This window comes from Crocodylus siamensis, chromosome 1, assembly GCF_052110815.1.
Source record: "Crocodylus siamensis isolate JL-2025a chromosome 1, ASM5211081v1, whole genome shotgun sequence".
NCBI classification, from domain to species: Eukaryota; Metazoa; Chordata; order Crocodylia; family Crocodylidae; genus Crocodylus; species Crocodylus siamensis.
Genome location: NC_143395.1, coordinates 140,606,062 through 140,628,071, shown reverse-complemented (window position 1 = coordinate 140,628,071; position 22,010 = coordinate 140,606,062). Strand labels below are relative to the sequence as shown.

General features: G+C 45.7%; 1 protein-coding gene across 4 annotated transcripts in view; it reads right to left on the bottom strand.

The window, feature by feature from the left end:
• Positions 1-330: 330 nt before the first annotated feature.
• LOC149873412 (uncharacterized) overlaps positions 331-22,010 on the bottom strand; it is a 67,260-nt gene continuing 45,580 nt past the window's right edge. For all 4 annotated transcript variants that reach the window (XR_016441954.1, XR_016441952.1, XR_016441955.1 and 1 more), the window contains 2 exons: positions 11,261-11,349; positions 331-8,640 (listed from right to left, as the gene is read on the bottom strand). Coding sequence is in view for 1 of the 4 variants with exons in the window: in XM_090044326.1 (XP_089900452.1) it covers positions 11,261-11,349 (89 nt within the window). In the remaining 3 variants the exon portion in view is untranslated. The remainder of the gene's footprint in view (positions 8,641-11,260; positions 11,350-22,010) is intronic.

Sequence of the window (22,010 nt, the reverse complement as noted above, 5' to 3'; positions counted from 1 at the left end):
TTGACTCCAAGATGAACATGAGTCATCAATGTGGCAAAGTGACTGATCAGTAAAGCTAACCACACTTTATCATGCATTAGCAGGTGCATGACAAACAGGTCCAAGGAGGTGATACTTCCCCTTCACGTGCAGTTGGTTAGGCTGCTGTTGGAGTACTGCTTCCAGTTTTGGGTGCCACACTTCAAGAGGGATGTGGACAACCTCAAGATGGGTCAGAGGAGGACAACTCATATGGTAGTGGCCTGCAGGCAAAACACTATGAGGAGAGATTGAGGGCCTTGGACCTCTTCAGCCTCTGCAAGAGAAGGCTGAGAGTTGATCTTGTGACTGTCTACAAATTCATGATGGGGGGACAGCAAGGAATAAGAGATGCTCTGTCTACCAGGGCACCCCTTGGAGGAACAATGGCCACAAACTGATGGATAGCAGATGTAGGTTAGGCATCAGGAAAAACTTATTTATGATAAGGGTTGCCAAAATCTGTAATGGGCTTTCAAGGGAGGTGGTTTTCCCCTACCTTGGGGGTCTTTAAGAAGAGGCTAGACATGCACCTGGCTGGGGTTGTCTGACCCCAGCACTCTTTCCTGCCCAGGGCAGGGGGTCAGACTCAATGATCTGCTAAGATCCCTTCTGACCCAAACATCTGTGAATCTATGAATAAAGATGAAGCACTAGGACTCTTTGTTATTTTATTTATAGCTTTATACATTTGCTTGGTGCTCCACAGAACTATACTCATAGACAACTGTACCTTTTCCTTTAAAAAAAACCCACAGCTACTGGAAATCAGAGTCTGCACACACTCCACAGGAAACAGAACAATGAGTAGGCTCAGCTTCTTGGGACAACCAAGGCGAGGAGAGAGCCATGCCAGAGGGAAAAGACCCTAAGAGATCCCCGAGGGAATGTTGCTACTCAGTTGCTTACTACAGGGAAAGATCTTATTTTCTTCATTCTCCCTTTCAAAAACAATGTTGTTTCTTATTCTGGGGTGTATTGTAAGTGAGAAAATATAGTAGAGGTCTGATTTTTGAAAGAGTTACTCCTGAACAAATTACACTGGAGTCAACAGAATACCATGGGCAAGTAGCTATGGACCTGGTCCTAACTCTGTGTAGGACTACCACAAGAAAATATGACTGTGGCCACCGGGCTTCAAATATCCGTTCTCATGTGACCTTTACTCTGGTGGTAAATGTAGGGCATCCTATGGGCTCGTGTCGTTGACACGAGCAGGTGTCTTGTTCTTGGGTCACCTCCCCTGTTCTCGCCTGCCACGACTTGTTGTTCTTCAGTAGATGGGATTGGTTGTTGGGTGTGCTCAGCAGCCCGTGGTTCACCTGGCGGTCATTCATGGGACTCCGCCACCGCTACACCCCGGCCTCACGCCCCGTTGTGTGAGTTGTCCCTCTGTTGGCCTTGTCCCCTCTTGTGGAGTCATGTCTCACAGCTTGACGTCTGTATGCTCATCACCTATGGCCAAGTTTGCCCATGCAGGCCTACCCCCTCTGCCTTCCCTGCCTCCACCCCTTCTTTGGGGAAACACAAAAAAACTTCCGAGGCTCTCCTTTGGCCCGTTCCTCGGGGATACTCCCAGTACTTTCTACTCTCCCCCTTTGCACGGGGCAACCAAACAGAAATGCATCAACAAAACACTAAAGTGATGAGCCACCTCCTGATGTGGCTATGCCCTATCCCCTTACAATCCTTCCCCCCTTGCTCCAGCTTGGGGACGCTCTTCTCATTGCCCGTAGCCTCTGGGATTCACTCCCATTCTCCCGCCGACCCAACTGGGATCAGCGGCGGTATCTGCCCCAATTGTAACCCCCTCGGGGATCTCTTAGGGTCTTTTCCCTCTGGCATGGCTCTCTCCTCGCCTTGGTTGTCCCAATACTCCCACCTGGGGTCTGCTCGAATGTTGGATGTGGCTCTGACTCCCTCTCTGAGTCTGGAGTACCTATCACTCACTTGCCTTCCCATCTGTGCTCCTGACGGGGCGCTCTGCCCCACACTGTCTGTGTCTGCCCCCAGCTTGTTGGGTGCTGCGTGTCCCATGGGGAAGATCCTCTTTCCTCCCAGAGGCGGCTGCAGCTCCCCTTTCTCACTGCTCTCTCCTCCTCTCTCCGCGGCATTAGCCGCCATTTTTATCTCCGCCGGCCAGCATTTGGGGTTGATGTCACCAGCCAGTCTTAATTGGATAAAGAGGCGGCTGACGAGCTGCATGGGCTCTTCCTTCTACCCCTGCTGTGCTGCATCTCCTGTTGCCGGTGAGTACTCCTTGTCTTCTTTCCCCGGGACAATGTCATTGGACAAAAAGGAAAAGGTCAGTACTCATAAAAGTAACATGCAAATAAAGAAGATGCAACACATTCACATACAGAATAAAATATGATCAAGAGCAAAAAAGAAGTAGGTGTTATAGGATGAGTGCAGAGGTTGTGTGTGGAGTGCTGGCGAATGGGAAAATATGCTGTTCCTTTTCTTAGCTGGTAGCACAAATGTTGTATTAATTTGCCTCGGTCTTTAAAATCAGCATCACCATACCAATGTAAATTTAAATGAGCTTCAGCCCTGATCCTGCAACATACAGAACATTATATCCATATGAAGTCTTACTGGAGTGGTAAGACAGCTTTGTGGGTTCCTCAGCAAGATGCAGGGCTTTGGTATCCTTTTGTGGGCAGGCTTCCTCTTTTCCCTGACAAGGAAAGCTTTACAGCACTTGTGTATAGTCATATTACACAATAGGAGGATCAAGAGTTGAGGTGTCCACCCTCTAATCCCCAGGCAGAGATGGCTCACACCCATTGTAATGTGTTCACCTTTTGGCTCTGAGTCCTGGAACAAGACTAGCAATCTTTAAATAGGTGAAACTCCCATTGCTTTCAATTACAGTTTTCCTGTAAAGACCAGAGGGACAGGATTGCTGCTGGCTTTTCTTTTCCTGATTCACTGCTGTGTCATACTGTGTGTGATAAAGCCTGGACTTCCCACCATCATCACCCCAAATCACCTTCTTTTCCATAACAGCAAAGTGAAAAACAAACACACTGAAAAACTGCTTTTTGGGAGGAAACTTCTGTTATGTGCTTTTTTGCAGTGTCTCCATCTGGTTAACACTACCATTTAAAAGTACATTTATAACAGTACAATGCCTTTTCTCCTCATTCAGTTAAAATGCCTAATTTCACCCATAAAAAGCCTTTAGAGAGAAACTGGCCTTTTCACCCATCTATTTTCAGTTGGGATAATCTCCCCTTGCACTGGATTGCTTCAAGACTGCAGTGTTACAGCAGGCCTTTTTTTTGGGGGTGGCACAAAGGGCCTGTAAATGTTACCGCGTATTCAAATCCCTCTGGCTTTCATGTGTCTAACAGCAGAATCTAGTTATTATTGACATGACTTAACTTTTTTCCAAGGGTCTGGTCAACCCAGGATATGCACATATGCAGCTTCTATTGACATGTTAAAATGTGTGTGTACATTTGATGTGGTGACGGGGCCCCTGACACACACAAAAATGTGTTTTAAATGGACTTGGAGGATTTGGGTTGTCATTACATTTCATGTAACAAGGTGCACTCTTGCATTCCTGTGCACCAGGGAGTTCTGGCCAGGCAAAGCATGAGGATCAAACCCGCATTGTTATTTATTTATTTTTTTCCCCTAGCTCCCTCCATGGGATAAAGAAATATGATTCTACCACTTATCTCGCTCACTGTAGACTTCCTGCTGCAATTTTCTTCTCCCTCTCGGCCCTTGTGCTGAGTGCAAAGGAAATCTGCTTAGCCTCTACTTTCTCACACGTTTCAGATGTGCGGGAGTGTGATTGTAAACAACGTCATCAGCTGTGCCAGAGCTGTCTACTCCTACCGAGTTCTGTTCCCATCACCCTAGGGGTTCCAGTAATAGGGCGTAAAGCAAACAAAGCAAAACAGTAATCTGGTGTTCCAATTGCATTTTTTGTTTTTAGAAAACGTTAATGATAGGTTATGTGATTACCCTAGGTTTGGCTCCACTTACTCTTTATTAAGCACATCTGGTATTTAGTAACAATATAAGTAGCAGGAGTTTTTTTGGCACACAAATGAGATTATCCAATGTTGCCATGCAGTATGGAAACTCATCAGGGAAGGCAGTGAACTGTGTTGAGATGCAAGACTTTCTTGTAGGCTGGGCATCCAGCCAGAATAGCTAAAAAATGTGGATTGGCGTAGAGCTTTTGCCACGCAAACACTTCTGGAAATTTCTGTGTTCGAGCCTGCCAAATCCTTTATGCGTAACGTGAGTTTTTATCTCCCCAAGCAGTCAGTTTTAAGCCTAACCTCCCCTGTACAGTTTAAAAAAAATATGATATCTTTCAGTCTCATTTCCAGGGTAACATTGCCAAGCTCACAATTTCACTGAATTAGGAGGAATTTCCTAAAACATTTGTTTGAGCTACATTAAGTGTAACATGTGGGAGACAACTGTGTTTCCTGGAAAATTCTGAAAGGAAAGCTGTCTCGCTTCATGGAGACTGCCTAATGTCTAGCTAGAAAAAAACAATGAACCATGACAAGAAAATGTTTTTTAAAAATTGGCCAGGATTTTATTTATTTTGAGTGGCTTTTCCAGGCAGGTCAACATACAGTACAGGCATAGACACTGTAAGAGGAGAGGTACTCTAGTGACTAACGCACAAGAGGGGGAGTTTTGGGGGATGATTTTTCTTCCTGGGCTTGTCTTGAACTTCCTGTGAGACCTTGAGTTAATCACTGGAAGTATAAAGAATTATTACTAAATGTGTAGGTTTCTTGGGAAGAAGGCTGAGCAGATGAATGATCTTCAAGGTAGCGAAGTAGAGAATGTAGTATCTATCAGTTGTCTCACAGTTTCCAGCTGCTTGTCTTGTATTGGGCTGAACAACGAGGTTTGTGAACTTTGTTGAATGGGAATCCATCTTTTTCTGTTTGTGTGTCGGATATATCAATGATAATCTTGGTTTAATTTTTAAACAGTTGGTCAGATTCATCCACTGAGCATCTTTGTTGGCTTAGTACCATTACACCTGGGAAGAATTTGAATATTTCTACCCTTTCTCATTATGAAGACAGCTTTCAAAAGAAAAACTGACTATTAGAGTAGAAAGTTTGTCATGGAAGGGGTTTTTTTTAGTTATCCATGGTTCCTAGCTAATAGCTAACCAGATTCAGCATTCAGATGCTTTAACACCTATATCCATTGTGCCTCCAATTTGGGAGAAACTCACCCTTTTGATTCATGCCATTACAAGGTACTAGTTCAGTTTCTGATGCCACTACAAGGGCAGCTACAAGCATTCTACCCACCACCTGACTGCTTGCCAGTAGTTGAGCTGGCTCTTCTGGTGGGTTGCCAGCATAGCTTCTAAACCATAGGAAGGGTCAGCTTATTGAAGAAGCTGACTCATCTCAAGGTTGCATACATAGAGTGCACAGATGAGGAGGACATCTGGCTTTACTACAAGGTACTCACACGTTAGCCCAAAGCTGTAACAACATTCCCACCTCCAAAGAGAAGTAGAGAGCCTAAAGGCACAAGCTGGAAGCCAGAGGAAGTGGGGGCTCAGCTTACCTCCTTCCTGAAATGGAGCAACTACATTCCTCATCAAGAGACTGAGAGGAACACTACTGAGACTGAGGGAAGATCCTCAAGGAGCACATCTGCAATGGGCCGGCTTCAGGGATGATGCTCAAGGGCAACCAGCACGGTTTCATTAGGGCCAGGTCATGTCAGACCAACCTGATTGCCTTTTATGATCAGGTCACAAAAGCACTGGATGCAGGTGTTGCCATGGATGTAGTCTTTCTGGACTTCAGCAAAGCCTTTGACACCATCTCCCACCCCATCCTCATTAAAAAACTAGGTGACTATGGCATTGATGCCTACACAGTCAGATGGATTGCAGATTGGCTGAAGGGTCACACTTAGAGGGTGGTGGTGGACGGGTCATATTTGACCTGGGGAGAAGTGGGCAGTGAAGTCCCCCAGGGCTTGATTCTTGGGCCTGCGCTGTTCAATTTTTTTATCAGCGATTTGGATGATGGGGTGAAAAGCAACCTGTTTAAATTTGCTGATGATACCAAAATTTGGGGTGAGGTGAGCACGCTAGTAGGGAGGGAAACACTGCAGCAAGACCTGGATAGGTTACAGGGGTGGACTACCAAAAACAGGATGTGTTTCAATACTGACAAGTGCAGGGTGCTGCACTTGGGCAGTAATAATCAGCAGCACACTTATAGAATGAGAAACTCCCTTCTTGAGAGCATGGAGGCAGAAAGGGATCTTGGAGTCATTGTTGACTCCAAGATGAACATGGGCTGACAATGCAAAGTCACAGTTGGCAGGGCTAACCGGACCTTGTTGTGCATCCACAGGTGCATCTCAAGCAGGGCCAAGGAGGTGATCCTCCCCCTCTACGCGACACTGGTCAGGCCACAGCTGGAGTCCAGTTCTGTGCCCCACTTCAGGAGGGATGTGGACAACATTGAGAGGGTCCAAAGGAGGGCCACCCACATGATTCGGGGACCACAGGGCAGACCCTACAATGAGAGACTGCGGGACCTGAACCTATTCAGCCTTCACAAGAGAAGGCTGAGGGGGGACCTGGTGACAGTCTATAAACTCACTAGGGGGGACCAGAAGGGTTTGGGAGAGACCTTGTTTCCCCTAGCGCCCCCTGGCATAACAAGGAATAATGGCCACAAGTTGTTGGAGAGTAGGTTTAGATTAGACATCCTTCAGAAGTACTTCACTGTCAGGGTGGCTAGGATCTGGAACCAACTTCCAAGGGAAGTGGTGCTGGCTCCTGTCCTGGGGGTCTTTAAGAGGAGGCTTGATGCCTACCTGGCGGGAGTCATTTGAGCCCAGTTTTTCTCCTGCCCAGGCAGGGGGTCGGACTTGAAGATCTACAAGGTCCCTTCTGACCCGACTTCTATGATTCTATGAGCAACAGAGGCAGAGCTGCCTCCAGTGAGAAACTACAAAGGCTTGACAACTTCCTCTCCAAAGGACTAGCCTGCTCTTTGATGAAAATTCATCAAATAATCAGCAAAATGATATATCCCCATGTCAAATTAATCTGGACAACAGTAGTGTTCAGGAACACCCTTTCTTGTGGCCTATTCCCTTTAATTTTCAGCCTCTGTCTCATGGTCATGGTCTCTTGGCTAGGGCACCATCAACAGGCCAAAGATCCTGGAAGCCATCATGATGGCTGATTAAAATGCCTCTATTTGGATTCCAAAGCTAAGTCACTCAAGGAAAAGGAAGAGAAAATTCCCTAAACCATTACCAAAATGTGTTCTCAATCCTATGATTAAAAGGTTAATTTCAGGCTCTCATCTTTTGGGAGAAGAATCCCTTAAAATCATTCAAATGCCGGTAGCACCAGTATAAACAGAGCGGAGCATATGGGCAGCTGAACTCTACTTTGCCTGAGCAGATTCTTGGGCCGAGGACTCTCAAGCCACCCCACCCACTTTGTTGTAAATCCCTCTGTTTTGCTTGGGAGGAGACAGCAAGCAAGAGAGTGTCCCTATGAACACTTCTTGCCAGCACCCTACAAAATCCAGCTGTTGGCTCTGATCCCATATGATTTAACTAATACTTATCCAACATGGAACAACTCATAGTGCAGCTCAGGTCTGCGCTGTGGAGCACCACACAATGGCTAGCCAAGAATGCAAGGAACAAACATTATAGTTCCGTTCTGGTCTGCTGCTTCCCTTCTCTCTACATGGTTTAATATTTTTGGCATTACCTATTTACTTCTTCCAGTGAAACAGAAACATTTTAAAATTAAAGAGACCATGCTGCACCTAGTGTTTTCTCTATGGTTAAAAAAAAATGAAGTCCTGGAGCACGGATCATGTGAATGCCTGTTCTCCGGAATTATATTACTCCTATGATGCATATGAAAGTTAAATAATAGTTTAAAGTGAGGGGACAAGAATGCTAGTTAGCATAAGACAATCGCTTAACTACCAGTCTATTATAAAGCGTAGGTGATAGCCAAATGTTTCTAAGGCCCAAGGGTGGCAATGATTTCTGTGCTGTTGTTTTCCAGCCTCGTCATAAAAAAGCTAAAACATTTATTTCTTGGGATGGAATATAATGAGGCGATTTGTTTTCAGTAATGTTGGCATTTGCAAATATTAAATTGATCTTACTGTGGTTCACTCATTTCCTGCAATTGGCACTCAAGAATCTCTCAGCACAGTTAGTACCATAATGTTAAAACATCACCTGTATATTTAGCGCCTCTTACAGGGGTGCATTTGAAGATGATGACCAAAGCGTAATGTTATACTGTCAGCACAGGCTCCTTTTCCTTGCACATGGTTTTCCGTGTTGGAACTGTCATTTAAAATGAAGAATTTATTTAAACTGATTTGAGATGGAATAAAATAATTTGGCCAGGAAATGCATTTCCCCCTGATTTTTCAGTGCATGTATTCCAGTGGTGTATGCTCAGGACTGCCTTGTTAAAATTCCACAGCCAAACTGGAGAAAAGCTTGAGGTGATTTCTCTGCCTCTGGGGAAGTCGCACTCTCTCCAGATTCTGCTTAATCATCCCCGCTCGAGATAACTTATCCCTGGGGCTCATGAAAATGCATCTGAAAGGGTAAAATTTTCATCTCGTGACTACAGCATATTGCACCAAGTGTCAGGTACTTTCAAATCAGTTTCCAGGGGGAGGCGAGAGGTAAATTAGTATTGGAGTCAACACGTTTTGTTTCTTTCTCTTGGGTGTCTCTCTTACCTCTGCCAAATCTGTAGGAAATACAGGGCAGAACAGTAAGAGCGTCAGGCTAAAAAAGCCTGCTTTCCCTCAGTTTTGAAAAGAGAAGCAATTCTCAAAAGCAAAGCAGGCACCTGTAATACAACTTGACATTTACATCAGGGTTTTCATCTTCGAGCCATTTTGCATTAAGTAATGAATCCACCATACTTCCCAGTGACATAGTGAAGCGATTTTTATTCGCCCCATTTTACAAATAGTGAAACTGAGGCAGAGGTGTTAAGTGTTTTGCCTGAGGCCACAGAGGTAGTCTGTATTACAGCCAAGATTAGCATTTAGGAGTTTTTGTGCCTTTAATTCCCACATCCACTGTGTCATTCAAGTATGGAACCATAACTGAATATAATAATGACCTGAGGGTATGTAGAGTGATTCCAGCTAGTTAGCTCCATATGCAGTTTCTTGGCTTGTCACAGACTTAGCAACGCAGTCGCATACAGCAGAGCATAGAAAGAATGTGTAATAGGGAAGCATCATTTTCTCTGGCTCGCACACACATATTGTTAGGTAATGTTTAACTAGGCCAGTCTTCCCATTCAGCTCCTCAGCAAGTTCTTCATTTATTTAAAAGGATAGCGCTAGGTATTGTTCTCCCTGCCAAGAAGTGAATCCCTGGATAGCCTGGAGTCCTAATGTGAGAATCATGGGTAACCTTTCCTTTAGCCGTGCATGAAGCCAGTTTGAGCAAATCAGCGGCCACAAAAAAGTGGTAACTCCATCTCTCCTTCAATCACACACAAACAGTATAGGGAACTAAGTTCAGATTTCTATACTCTGAGCTAGGGGGGACTTTCAGTTAGCAGTAGTAGGACTTTTCTCCTCCAATTCTATGCTAAAATGTGAACATGGTCTCAAGCTTGGAAAAGTTTGGCACGCCTTTCAGTGTAGAGGAGTGGCAAATCATGAGAAACGCTATACCTTAAAGCAAATACAGCGAGGATTTATGTCAATACAGAAGCAGGTGTCAGCAGTCATACAATGACACACATTCAGTAAACAAGACCTAAATAATAGTTGCTGTTGGTAATTAGTTAATAAAAATCAATTTAATCAGCACAACTTCTGCATTATTTTTTTCCTGTGAAAGTAACCAAATTCCAAGTGTTCTTCAAAAGCTTTTTTTCTTTTTTCACAAACAAGTTTGTTCATCAGCAGTATTTCCTGAATTTTGTTTACCACATTATTGCCAAATCAAGATGTTGTTAGACACTGTAAGGAACTAGCTTTTGCCACTCACAAGCTGCCAATATATATTTATGTGGTGTGGGAAGATACATCTTAAAGGGAGTGTCCATTTAATGTTCTTGCTTACTAACATTTGCCTTGTGACCTTTCTGTTAACCTGGGTACAGCTCGGGTCCCTCCATCTCCCTACCGTCTCAAGTTCTGCAGCCCACAAGTTGTTTGAATTTGCAGGTGGAATATATTTTGTATCCGAAAGGACCTTCATTTTGGAATGGAATCAAAGAAGTTGAAAGAAGAGGCTGAACCACACCCTGATTTATGTTGTTTATGCATAGGAACGACATGGAAATCCCCACCTTGAGCAGGGTATGACTGGAAAAGGACGATCTTCCACACTAAAATTATAGAACAGTTGCTATAGCTGGAAGTGAGAAGCTGACCTTCCCCCTTTGTGAATTTGCAGAAAGGTTTTCCCCTTAAAACCACCCCGTTTTTACTACACTAGTTGCTATGGATTATGCATATTGGTCTTTGTACCAACATGTATCAATACAAAACTTAAAATTTATAAATTCACCTTTTTTTTAAAATGTTTTGAGTGACATCAGAACTACACGGATGAAGTGGAGTGACATGAGTAACTAAGGTTTTGTGATTATACCTGAGTCATAGTAACTATGTCACCAGAGACTACTGGTGCACCCTAGCATGAGAAAAAGAGAGAGACAAGGAGAGCAGAAAACCCTGCAGGGAAGTGACACTAATTAGCTTGCATCTTGTATTTAGGGCTGGCCTTACAGGTGTGACAGGGGCAATTGCCCAGGGTGCCATGGTCAGGGTGGCACCATGCACGTGCACACGTGCACACACACACACACACGAGCAGCCTGCAGTTACAGCAGTGCTCTCTGCCCCCTGCTCCATCCCACCGTGGCTGATCCCCACCCCAGGCAGGAGGTGAGGTGCTCAGCCCAGCCTGCTCCCCTCATCCGCAAGTGCTGCTCAGAAGGAGCTGGGCCAGACACATGTGAGTGGGGTGGTGCCTGCTCTGCTCCCATACAGCAGCAGCAGTGAAAGGGAAGCAAGTGAAGTCTCTGGATCTGGCCCAGCAGCTGTGCTCTGGGGCTTTATTTCTGAACCTTTTGCTAATTCCACTACTTACTTAAAGAAAGGGCGCCAGAATACAATGGGGCACCATTTGACCTAAGGCTGGCTCTGCTTGTATTTAATATTTAAGAACATATCCTTACCTAGATGGGATTATAGACTTGCTTGGATTTCGTAGATAGTCTGGCGTACCATGGCTGGTGAGGAGACCTTGATGCTTCACTTTGCAGTGCTAGAAGAAAGAGAACAAGTTAGATTGTGTTCTTTGTAAATTTGGAGTAAATTCATTGGGTCAAATTCTGTATTATACCCCTACATAAATTAATGTAAGTGACACCCTACTGAGGTGAATGATCAGAATTTGGGCTATTGACTATAAACTTCATTGACTCTAGATTTATTTATTGGAGATCAGAATGGACACCAGAATTTGGCCCAAATATGTTGCACGTGAGAAAACATGATAAAATCTGAACTGTGTTTCCAACTATGCAAAATATTTCTAAAACACACAACACAAGCCTGACTGAGCTGAATGTTTTCAATATAATGTACATATCAACATGTGGAAAAAATAACAACATTTAGATTGTGCTACTTTGGAGGACATTCAAGTGCAATAAACTGTATTTAAAACAGTGTTTTGGAAAACATGTTTGTTTTAAACATGTCATACAATAGAAAATATAACAGCAATCAGTAAATACACAATCATGAAAGTTTACTAGGTACTAGATATTAAGGACCCTGAATTTCTCTTAACATTGATTTTACATGGGAAATTCAGCATGTTATTGCTGATTTACATTCCTGCAAGCGACAAAGTATTTTTTCCTTCTCCATCCTGTGACTACATGCTACTAACTAATGGAGAGCTTAGAATTATACCATGTATGCCATACTCAAAGTATTTTTTGCCTACAAGATAGATGATAAGCAGTTTGTCTCTTCCCTTACTTAGATTGAAATGGAAATATTCCCTGGCTCTTTTCCTGCTTATGTATAAGCAAAACCAGGGTTAAGTCCCTTTTTTAAGAATAGAGGCTCCTCAGTAGTCAAATATCCTAGCACTTCACAATTAAGAGAGAGCTTAATCCTAATTGTATTAGTGTCCCTGGCTTGTCTTTTTTATTAAGCTGTTGCAATAAGAACATCAATTCACTTTAAACAAATTCTCTGGAAAGTTAAACACAACGACTTTGCTATTAAAAGCATCGCCTTACAACGCACCCAATTTTTTGTAAACCCTGATACATGAGATTCCATTTAGAGGGCCCAGCTGCATTCTAGTCATTCCAGTCTACAGTTCCCATTGACTCCCTTAGGAATGTTGCCCAAGTAAGGTATGACTAAGGATTTCAGCACTGGATTTATAGGGAGATCAAATGAGATTGTTTCCAGAGGCATTCCACTGAAATGTGCACCTTTCTGTTTAATTTACCCTGAAACTCCACCTATGAGGTGTACTGGCCTATCGGTGACAAGTCTGCACAAAGACCTGGGTGGGATGGAGCTGCTATGCCCTGCTCATGAATGGTGAAAGGAGTGTAGTTAGGGCAATCTTCCAAGGGCCTGCGTGATGTTATTCTTGGCCTTTTGCCTAAGATCAAGAGTTACAGGGGGCAGCCGAACTCACAAGCCTCTGGGCCTGGCACTTGCAAGTAAGATGCTAGGACTGGTTGAAATTATATGGCCAATGGATATTTATAGACATAGTTATTGAGTTTTGCTCAACTGGATATGGAATTGAATTGGCTATTGGGAAACCCCCCCCCTGCAACCTTTAACTGGACCAGAGTAAAGGGATGTAAATGTTAGACATCCCTACTAAGTTTTGTGCAGCTCTTTTGTGAAGTTGTTTATTAGAGAGAACAGTGCTGCTTTTTACTTCCTTCTCCATCCAGTGACAGAAGTCAAAGGGGAAGGTATGCACCCATTCCCCCACCTTCCTCCACACATATGCACATCATTTATAAGCAGGTATGGAAATCTGGAATGAGCAGTAGCGGTGGCCACCAACCAATGGATCTTGATCCACTGGTCATTGACGACACGTATGGGGCATACAGGGGGGCCTGTGCACCCCCTGAGCTTGGCAGTGCATCCCCTGCACAAAGCTCTGCTGACATTGCCGTTCGTGCCTGCAGGCAGTTGCTGCTCCCTAGTCCTCACCCTCACCGCAAACACCAAGGGTGGCATCTGCAGGTGGTCCCCAATTGACACTGGCCACCACCGATGCTGTCGGTGGTGTCTGTGAGTGGTTGCTGACCATCAGTTGGTGTTCGCCACCCCCACCCTGACACTGCTGTGGCTGCCTGCGGAAGCTCCCCACTCGCTGCCACGATGCCCCCACTGCTGCCACCATGCCTCCACTGCTGCCTGTGGGCAGTTCCTGTGTGCCTCCAGCCTCCAGAGGCAAGCAGCGTACATGCCATTGGTAGATCTTGGAGCCTCTTGCAGTAGATCTTGGAGCCTTTTGAAGTCGATCCAAGGCTGGGGTGAGCAGCTGAGTGCCCACGTGCATGCATGCGCATGCCCCAGCCCAGCAGGTCAGTTGATGGGGAGGGAAGGGATGGGGACTAGATCGAGGCCCCCACAGTGAGGGACAGTGCTGCAGAGGCAGGAGCAGGGGTAAGTTGAGTGGGGTCCTGGCCAGGTGGGACTTCCCACAGATTTACCTGCTGGGCAGGTGGCGGCGGCACACAGTAGATCTTAGGTTGCTTTTAAATGCCAAAGGTGATATCCTAAACTCCCTAAGTGTATTAGGGGTATTCACCAGGATCTGGGGGAATGCTTGTTCACCAGAGCACCCCAAGGGATGATGAGGTCGAATGGTCATAAACTCCTGCAAGACCATTTCAGGCTGGATGTAAGGAAGAATTTCTACACTGTCCGAGCCCCCAAGGTCTGGAACAGCCTGCCATTGGAAGTGGTTCAAGCACCTACGTTGAATGTCTTCAAGAGAAATTTGGATGATTATCTTGCTGGGATCCTATGATCCCAGCTGACTTCCTGCCCCTCGGGGTGGGGGCTGGACTCGATGATCTTCCGAGGTCCCTTCCAGACCTAATATCTATGACATCTATGAAATTCTACTTAAAAAGGTTGGAGACCACTGAACTATAGGATCTGGAAGGGGGATGGGGAAACAAGGGGAGCTGAATGTACAGGCAGACGGACTGGAGAACAAGAAATTGAAGACAGGGAGCTGGGGTGATTGGAGAGACGAAGTTAGACCAAAGGGGTTGTGTGTGTGTTGGGGAGGAGTTAAAAGCACTGGATTCCCTGCGCTGAATCTGCCTCCCCACTTTCCCCCTGCCCCTCTCTGTATCTCTATTTCAGCTCCTGAACCCCATGCTTTAACTCCTGACCTCTCCTTCCTCTGCAAGGAGCCCTGCTCTCCTGCCCTACTGGTGGAACATGAGAAACCAGCTGTTCCCCACATCCTCTACCTCCTCCCTTCTCTGTTTACAGCAGCTGCCCCTCAGGCTGGCTTCCAGGAGGTGAGACAACAGAGGAAGGGAGTCTTGGAACAGCACAGTGCCCCAGCAGCTTCTGGCAGGAGGGCGGAGGCATTGCAAGGGAATACTTGCCTGAGGCCTGCTGCCCAGTTAATGTGTAAGATTGCAGCTGGGAGGCAAGTAGGCATGTCACATGAGATCCATGACACTGCCTGCCCTGATTAGGAGTGGGTTGTGAGTTGAGACAGCACTGAATGCATGCTTATTTATGGCTTTAGTGGAGGGGCAGTGACTGTGGCAGCTGTTCAGTGGATAGACTAACGTAGTGGCCTTGGAGGGCTTCTCTAGACCCACAGCTTGCTTCCCAGGGAGCTGGGGATGTAGATTTTGCCTTGATACTCTCCAGGTGGCAGGTTATTGAGTCATTAATCATGCAGTGTTACATAATTTCATCCCATTGAGTAAAGCTGTTTGGCGAAGCATGATCCTTCAGGACTCCCTTCAGTAACTGCATTATTTAAATTATGTTTGCCTCTACTAGAAAGAAATCCATGGATTGACCTTACTGAAACATTAATATAATTTTAAGCACTATATTTCCTCCTCTAAATTTTGCTTGGTAGAAATAAAATAGAAGGACGACTTAAATCAGCTAAAAAGTTTCAACTCATAAAGTCTGTTGGTATCCTGGAAACAAGCCCTGGGACTCATCTACTTCCATACCCATCACTTTTCTAAACTTTCATAAAAGCAAGAATACACCCTGCCAGAAATGATGTTTAGGGGACTATCCCAGTTCTGAGATATCCTGAGGAAATGACAGGGTAGTCCGTGCAGGAGATGGTGTTACCCTAATTAGTCTGTACTGCCCAGGCATGGTGTTAGGGAGTAGTGTACAGCTGGAATCTGTCCTTTGGGTGAGTCATGTCACTAAGGCCCTGCCTGGTTGAGGTCATTAAAGATTTCATCATCCTTTTTAAAGAGTAGGACAGATCCCTACTCAGAGGGTTACATGATGTTTTAGAATCCCTAAATTACATAATTACACAATGACTGAGGTTCCATACCTCCCCCTGCAATTTCTATGAGATACTGTTTTCTTCATTTCTTATCTTGAACTGTCGTGCAGTGTTGCTATGAGCTAATAAAAAAACTGGCACATCAACTCCCAGAGGGGGGTTGTATTTTTCTGTTGAAGGAAGTGAGTCTTCACATATCCTTTGCTTAGTCTACATGCCATCAACCATGGTACACAGGCACACCACTGTCTGTTTCCTCTGAGCTTTAGTGTGAGAATTCATTAACACTTAGAAAGCCCTTTAGATGCATGGCAGTATAAGTGCAAATTAGTAACATGATTGCTTGTACTTTTAACTTAAACTTTATTTCATCCTAAATAGTGCTTTTCAGCTTCAGGTAGATTGTTTTCATGTGTTGTAACACAGAAATCATATAGCTTTTCTTAAGCCTGTTCCAACTGTATTGAAATCAACAGCTTTGATCTAACCTAAGAGTGGCATTCATATGTGTCAACATTATTATATATATATATTATTATTATTGCTACTATTATTATTACAAGTGTCACATATATGCGAATATATGTGTATGAAATACATATTGACACATACACATGTACACACATAGGAAGATAACTACTAGATACCACGTTTGACATTGCATTTTCCTTATTATTACAGCATTTTACATGTCCTGGTGTATTAGGAGCAGAGTATTTTTACTATCTTCTATAAAAGTGCACTATATTGATTGCAGCTGAGTGAACGGCTGTGGTTGATATCTAAGCACTAACCCAGATAGGGATTAGCATTACATCAGACATCAGGCGAGAGAATCTGGCAAACTGCCAGCCTGTAAAAATGGAAGGCATTTGCGTCACGGTTCCCTTGGTAATGCTTCTTGGAGCCTTGTCAGCTGTCCCCTGAGGTTGTTTCCTTAATATGTCAACAGACATTCCTGAATCTTTAATGCTGAATAGCTCTTTTTCCTTTTCCAAAAACAAGTAGGTGACAGAGTATCCAGTGTATCCTTTTGCCATAAACCATTTAAAAAAACACACACTATGTTTACTACCTTTTTGGGAGTCAAAGTGTTTACATTTTGGTTTGAATGAAGTGGACAGTCTACCTGCAGCTTGATTGCTGTTTATATTTGTAAGGAAAGCAGCAGGCCTTTACAAAAACACCCTGTTTATCCTTTTCAGACATCCACACTGTAGAGAATGAAACCGTCTGGGTTAGATTAGTTGTTGGAATTTGCTAACATTTGGGCTATACTATCTGACCTTGCTTCAGGAATGGAAGTTAAATACGGTAACTTTAGGTTAAAGCCTGCATGTTGCAGTGCTGTGTGCACAGTGACCTCTAGCTTCCAATAATAATGTGCTAGTTAAAGTGGTGAGGAATAACTAAAGTTTGTAGTAAACGACATGTGAACTTTTCCTTCAGTTTCTGCTTTCCTGGGTCTATTCTCTATTCTCTTTTTGTATAAAAAATACAGATAGGCAAAGTTTACCAAATTAGAATGTGATCCCATCTTATCTTGCTACTGTTTTGTTCTCATGCGGTAATTTTAAGTCGGTTCTGCCTTGTTATAGTAGTTAATCACAGACTTGTCATTTAATAGTTTGAGAAGAACAAGTTAAAGAAGTCATTCTAAGACCTCACTCCGTAACTACATTTTGGTGATAGGGCATTTCTAAAAGTACTTGATGTATTACCTTCACAAGCCTTTTACTCAGCTGACTGACTGAGGCTGCAGGATTATAAAAAGAACCTCCCTAGATTAAACCTGGAGTTTTGTTGCGGGAATGATGAGTTCTGTAATTTTCAGGGTTTTTTAAAAATCAGATCTTGAAAGCTTTGGGAATTCTATGGCCATGGGCTTTGACTCTGACTGTGGAATTTGTATCCTGCACATTATCCCAGGAGAGCTGTTTACCTGAATTGCAAGTACCTGTGAAATTTCTGGGTAGAGCAATGGGGATGGGCTAGTTGGTGGACAGGCACACCCAGCACATCATAATCATTTGAAGAAGGGTGGTTTACTCTCGTGCAGTGTGAAGGGTGGAAAGGAAACACTGAGTAAACTTACTTGGGAGTGTGCACACCACTGGTTTCTCAAGAATAGGAGTGAAAGGTTTGCACACATCTACTTGTGGGAAAGAGATCCAAGTGTTTCTCTGAGGTCATGCACTCCCTGTGTGAGAGGTTGTTTCCCCTATCCATATGGGGCAGAGAGGAGTAAAAAAATTCCTTTCCTCAGGGACAAAAGCCACTGCCCCTTTCTCCTGTAACTCCCACATTCCCTCCTCTCATTCACTGTGAAGTCCCAACTTCCCCATTTTAGTAAGAGAAGCCCCACAGGGTAATGCGGGGCCCTTGCAGGACGCCATGGGAAACTTGGTTGTCACACCAGACGGCAAATCTAACATGTTTAACGATTTCTTTGCCTCCGTCTTCCTAAGTAGGGACCAGAACAGCCACCTCCCTGCTGGGCTCCCCTCAGGCCCCGGGGGGAGGCACACCTGGGCCACGGGTTAGCGAGGATTTAGTTAGGGAGCTTCTGGAGGGGTTGGATGTATTCAAGTCAGCCGGCCCGGATGATCTCCACCCTAGAGTTCTAAAGGAACTGGCCGAGGTCATTGCAAGTCCCCTGGCACAACTTTATGAGCACTCGTGGTGCTCTGGTGAGGTACCGGAGGACTGGAAGAGGGCCAACGTGGTCCTCATCTTCAAAAAAGGCAGGAAGGAGGACCCGGGAAACTATAGGCTGGTTAGTCTCACCTCGATCCTAGGCAAGCTGTTCGAGAAAATTATGCTGGCACACATCCAGGAGGGGCCAGCAGGAGACTGCATGCTTAGGGGCAACCAACACGGGTTCATCAGTGGCAGGTCCTGTCAGACCAACCTGGTGGCCTTTTACGATCAGATCACCAGATCATTAGATGCAGGGGTAGCAGTGGATATAATCTTCCTGGACTTCTGGAAGGCTTTTGACACTGTCTCTCACCCCATTCTCATTAAGAAACTGGGGGGCTGTGGTGTAGACACCCAGTCAAATGGGTCGCCACCTGGCTGGAGGGCCGCACCCAGAGGGTGGTAGTGGATGGGTCCTTCTCAGCCTGGAAGGACGTGGGCAGTGGGGTTCTGCAGAGCTCGGTCCTTGGGCCCGCACTGTTCAACATCTTCATCAGCGATTTGGACGAGGGGGTAAAAAGCACCCTGTTCAAATTTGCTGATGACACTAAGATGTGGGGGGACGTGGGCACACTGGAAGGATGCAACAGGCTGCAATCAGACCTCGACAGGTTACAAGGGTGGGCGGACGAGAATAGGATGGGTTTCAACACAGACAAGTGCAAGGTGATGCAACTCGGGAGGAACAACCGGCACCATACCTACAGGCTGGGGAACTCCCCTCTTGTCAGCACGGAGGCGGAAAGGGATCTGGGGGTCATCATTGACTCCAAGATGAACATGGGCCGGCAGTGTGGGGAGGCAGTCAGGAAGGCCAACTGCACCTTGGCATGCATCTACAGATGCATCTCGAGCAGGTTCAAGGAGGTGATCCTCCCTCTCTATGCGGCACTGGTCAGGCTACAGCTGGAGTATTGCATCCAGTTCTGGGCGCCACACTTCAAGAGGGATGTGGACCGCATGGAGAGGGTCCAGAGGAGGGCCACTCGTATGATCAGGGGACAACAGGGCAGGCCCTATGAGGAGAGGCTGCGGGACCTGAACCTGTTCAGCCTCCAAAAGAGAAGGCTGAGGGGGGATCTTGTGGCCTGTTATAAACTAGTCAGAGGGGATCAGCAGGCACTGGGGGAGTCACTGTTTCCCCGAGCACCGCCAGGAGTGACCAGGAATAACGGTCACAAGCTGGCAGAGGGTAGGTTTAGGTTAGATATTAGGAGGCGCTACTTCACAGCCAGGGCGGCTAGGATCTGGAACCAACTTCCAAGAGAAGTGGTGCAGGCTCCTACCCTGGGGGTGTTTAAGAGGAGGTTAGATGAACATCTTGCTGGGGTCGTTTGACCCCAGTACTCTTTCCTGCCATGGCAGGGGGTCGGACCAGATGATCTGCTCAGGTCCCTTCCGACCCTAGAAACCATGAAACTATGAAACTATCTTTTTCTTTGCTGCTCAAAGCCACAGTCCTTCCCTGTTGCTGATCATTTGACCCCCCAGCTATCTACTAATACATAACAGTTACATACCATCAAGACTTTGGTTTGCTGCAAATTGAAATTCCGGTGGCAGTGCAAAATACATGATGAAACCTGAAAGTCAAATATACACCCCAGAAGGCTGTCCTTACTTTGCAGGATGATAATCTGAGGTAAATCCTCAGGAGACATGGAGGAGCTGTCTTCAAAAATACAATGCAGAAGATATGCAGTGTTGCTATATACCAGATTGAGTCACTTTAGCTAAAATGGGGCCACAGAAGAAATACTAGCTATTGGATGGGTACTGAAAGGTATCCTTTAGCAGTGTGCATGCCAAAGAAAAAAAAGCACTCTGACTTACGGTCTCTTTGCTGACACCTACAGATCACCATAAGGTATGCTGCAAAATGAATAGATCTCTGCAATAATTTTTCTAAAGGCCTTTGCCTTTCAAAAATCCCAAGGCTATGTCTAAACATTGAAAGGAAGGGGCACGCTGAGATGCACTGGGGCAGCTCCAGAACCCAAAGCACTATAACTGCATTAGTACAGTGTGGCAAGTGGGCCAATATAAGCCTAACATCCTCAGAACTGCATAAGCTTCTTTTCTAAGCAAAGCTTATCAGCGACAGCATAGTGCTGCATGAACGTGAGCCATAGTGCTTCTGGTTTGAGAGCTAGTGCAGCATGTCTCAGCATGGTGGTGTCTTATGTTATCTTATGCCTTATCTTATCTCAATTATGCTAAAAATAGAGGGCGCTAATGAAATGCTGAGCCAGTGAACCTTTCCAATTTCTAATGTTCCTTTTCTCTCTCTCTCTGTGCTTGCCACTACAACAAACATTTTTGCTTTCTAGTGCATTTGATTTCTTAACTCCAGTGTTGTGGACCTGGTAGGTGGACAGATAAGGGGGAAAAGTGGATGAATGAGAGATGGGGAATGAACAAGCAGCAGCTTAGGTAGGTGGAGAGGTGCACATAGGTAGCAAGTCTGACTGATGGTTTTGAGATTCACCACTACAGGGAAATAAAGCTCTAAAGCTTTAAGTTGGAAGCAGCATGGATGTTGTTTTGAGCATGCAGTGGTTTGACTACGCCTAGGGTAACCATATGTCTGGGTTTTCCCAGGCATGTCATCTTTTTGGGGCCTCTGATTTCTGTCTGGGTGTTTTTTTTAAATTGAACAAATGTCCATTATTTTTCTGGTAGAACTGCATTTCCCAGTGTGCCCTAGCCGCGAGTGTGTTTTCCAGGGATCTCGGTTTTCCATTTGCTGGGGAAAAACATGGATTTTCTCCTTGCAGGCAACAGCCTTCCAGCCTGCATGGAGCTGTTTGGGGTGATTGGAGGCAGGGGGAACCACATGCATCTGTGCGCACACATGCACATGTCTGGCATACAGCCAGGCAGGGTGGTGGGAGCAGCCCTGGCAGCTGGTTGTGGGTAAGTCTATGGGGGGTGGAGCTTGGAGGTCCAGGTCTTGGGGTATATGTGTGTTTGTGTCTGTGTGTGGAAGAGATGTGTGGAGGAGACAGGTGTGTGAGTGGGGGTAAGTGCCTGCTGGCACTGGGGGATGGTGTCTGGATGTTGGGGCTGTGATAGGGCATGGGAGGCAAGGCGGAGGCTCCTGCCCCTCCAGCCTGGGAAGAGGGTGGAGGGGCCTTTTGGGGGCAGTAGGGAGTTGTGTAATCAGGCCGGTACCACTGGGACTGGTGTCTATGTTTGCAGGGGCAGGGTAGGTGGGAGATGCTTCCTGGGTGGGGGGGGCATAGCTGGGGGGAGAGTATGGGTCTGTGGCTTGGGAATGAGGGGTACTGGGGAGATCGTGGGGGTTATGGGTTGGGAGTGTGGGGCACTGCCAATGTCAGTGTGGGGCACAAGACGGGGGCCTGTGGCTTGAGAGTGAGGTCTGCCAGCATGGCCTGAAGGGGTGGGGGACTGTGGGGTGGGAGGGGCACTGGCAGGACCAGGGGTCTGTGGATTAGAAGTGAGGGTCACTCCCCCTCTTACCAACCCCCCCTGACATGTGACCTCTTTATTGGAACTAGAGATATGGTAATCCTAGCTTTGCCCAGCATGGTGGGCCAAGAGATCTAAGATGGAAAATGTAGATTAAATCTTCCAGCACTGCATAATACTGACTGGCAGAGCTCCCCTTTGTACCAGTTTCAGATTCTCTGGAGCTAGCCCCCTCTTCAACACTGATTTCAATATGGCAACTGTCCAAATGGGGTCTGGTA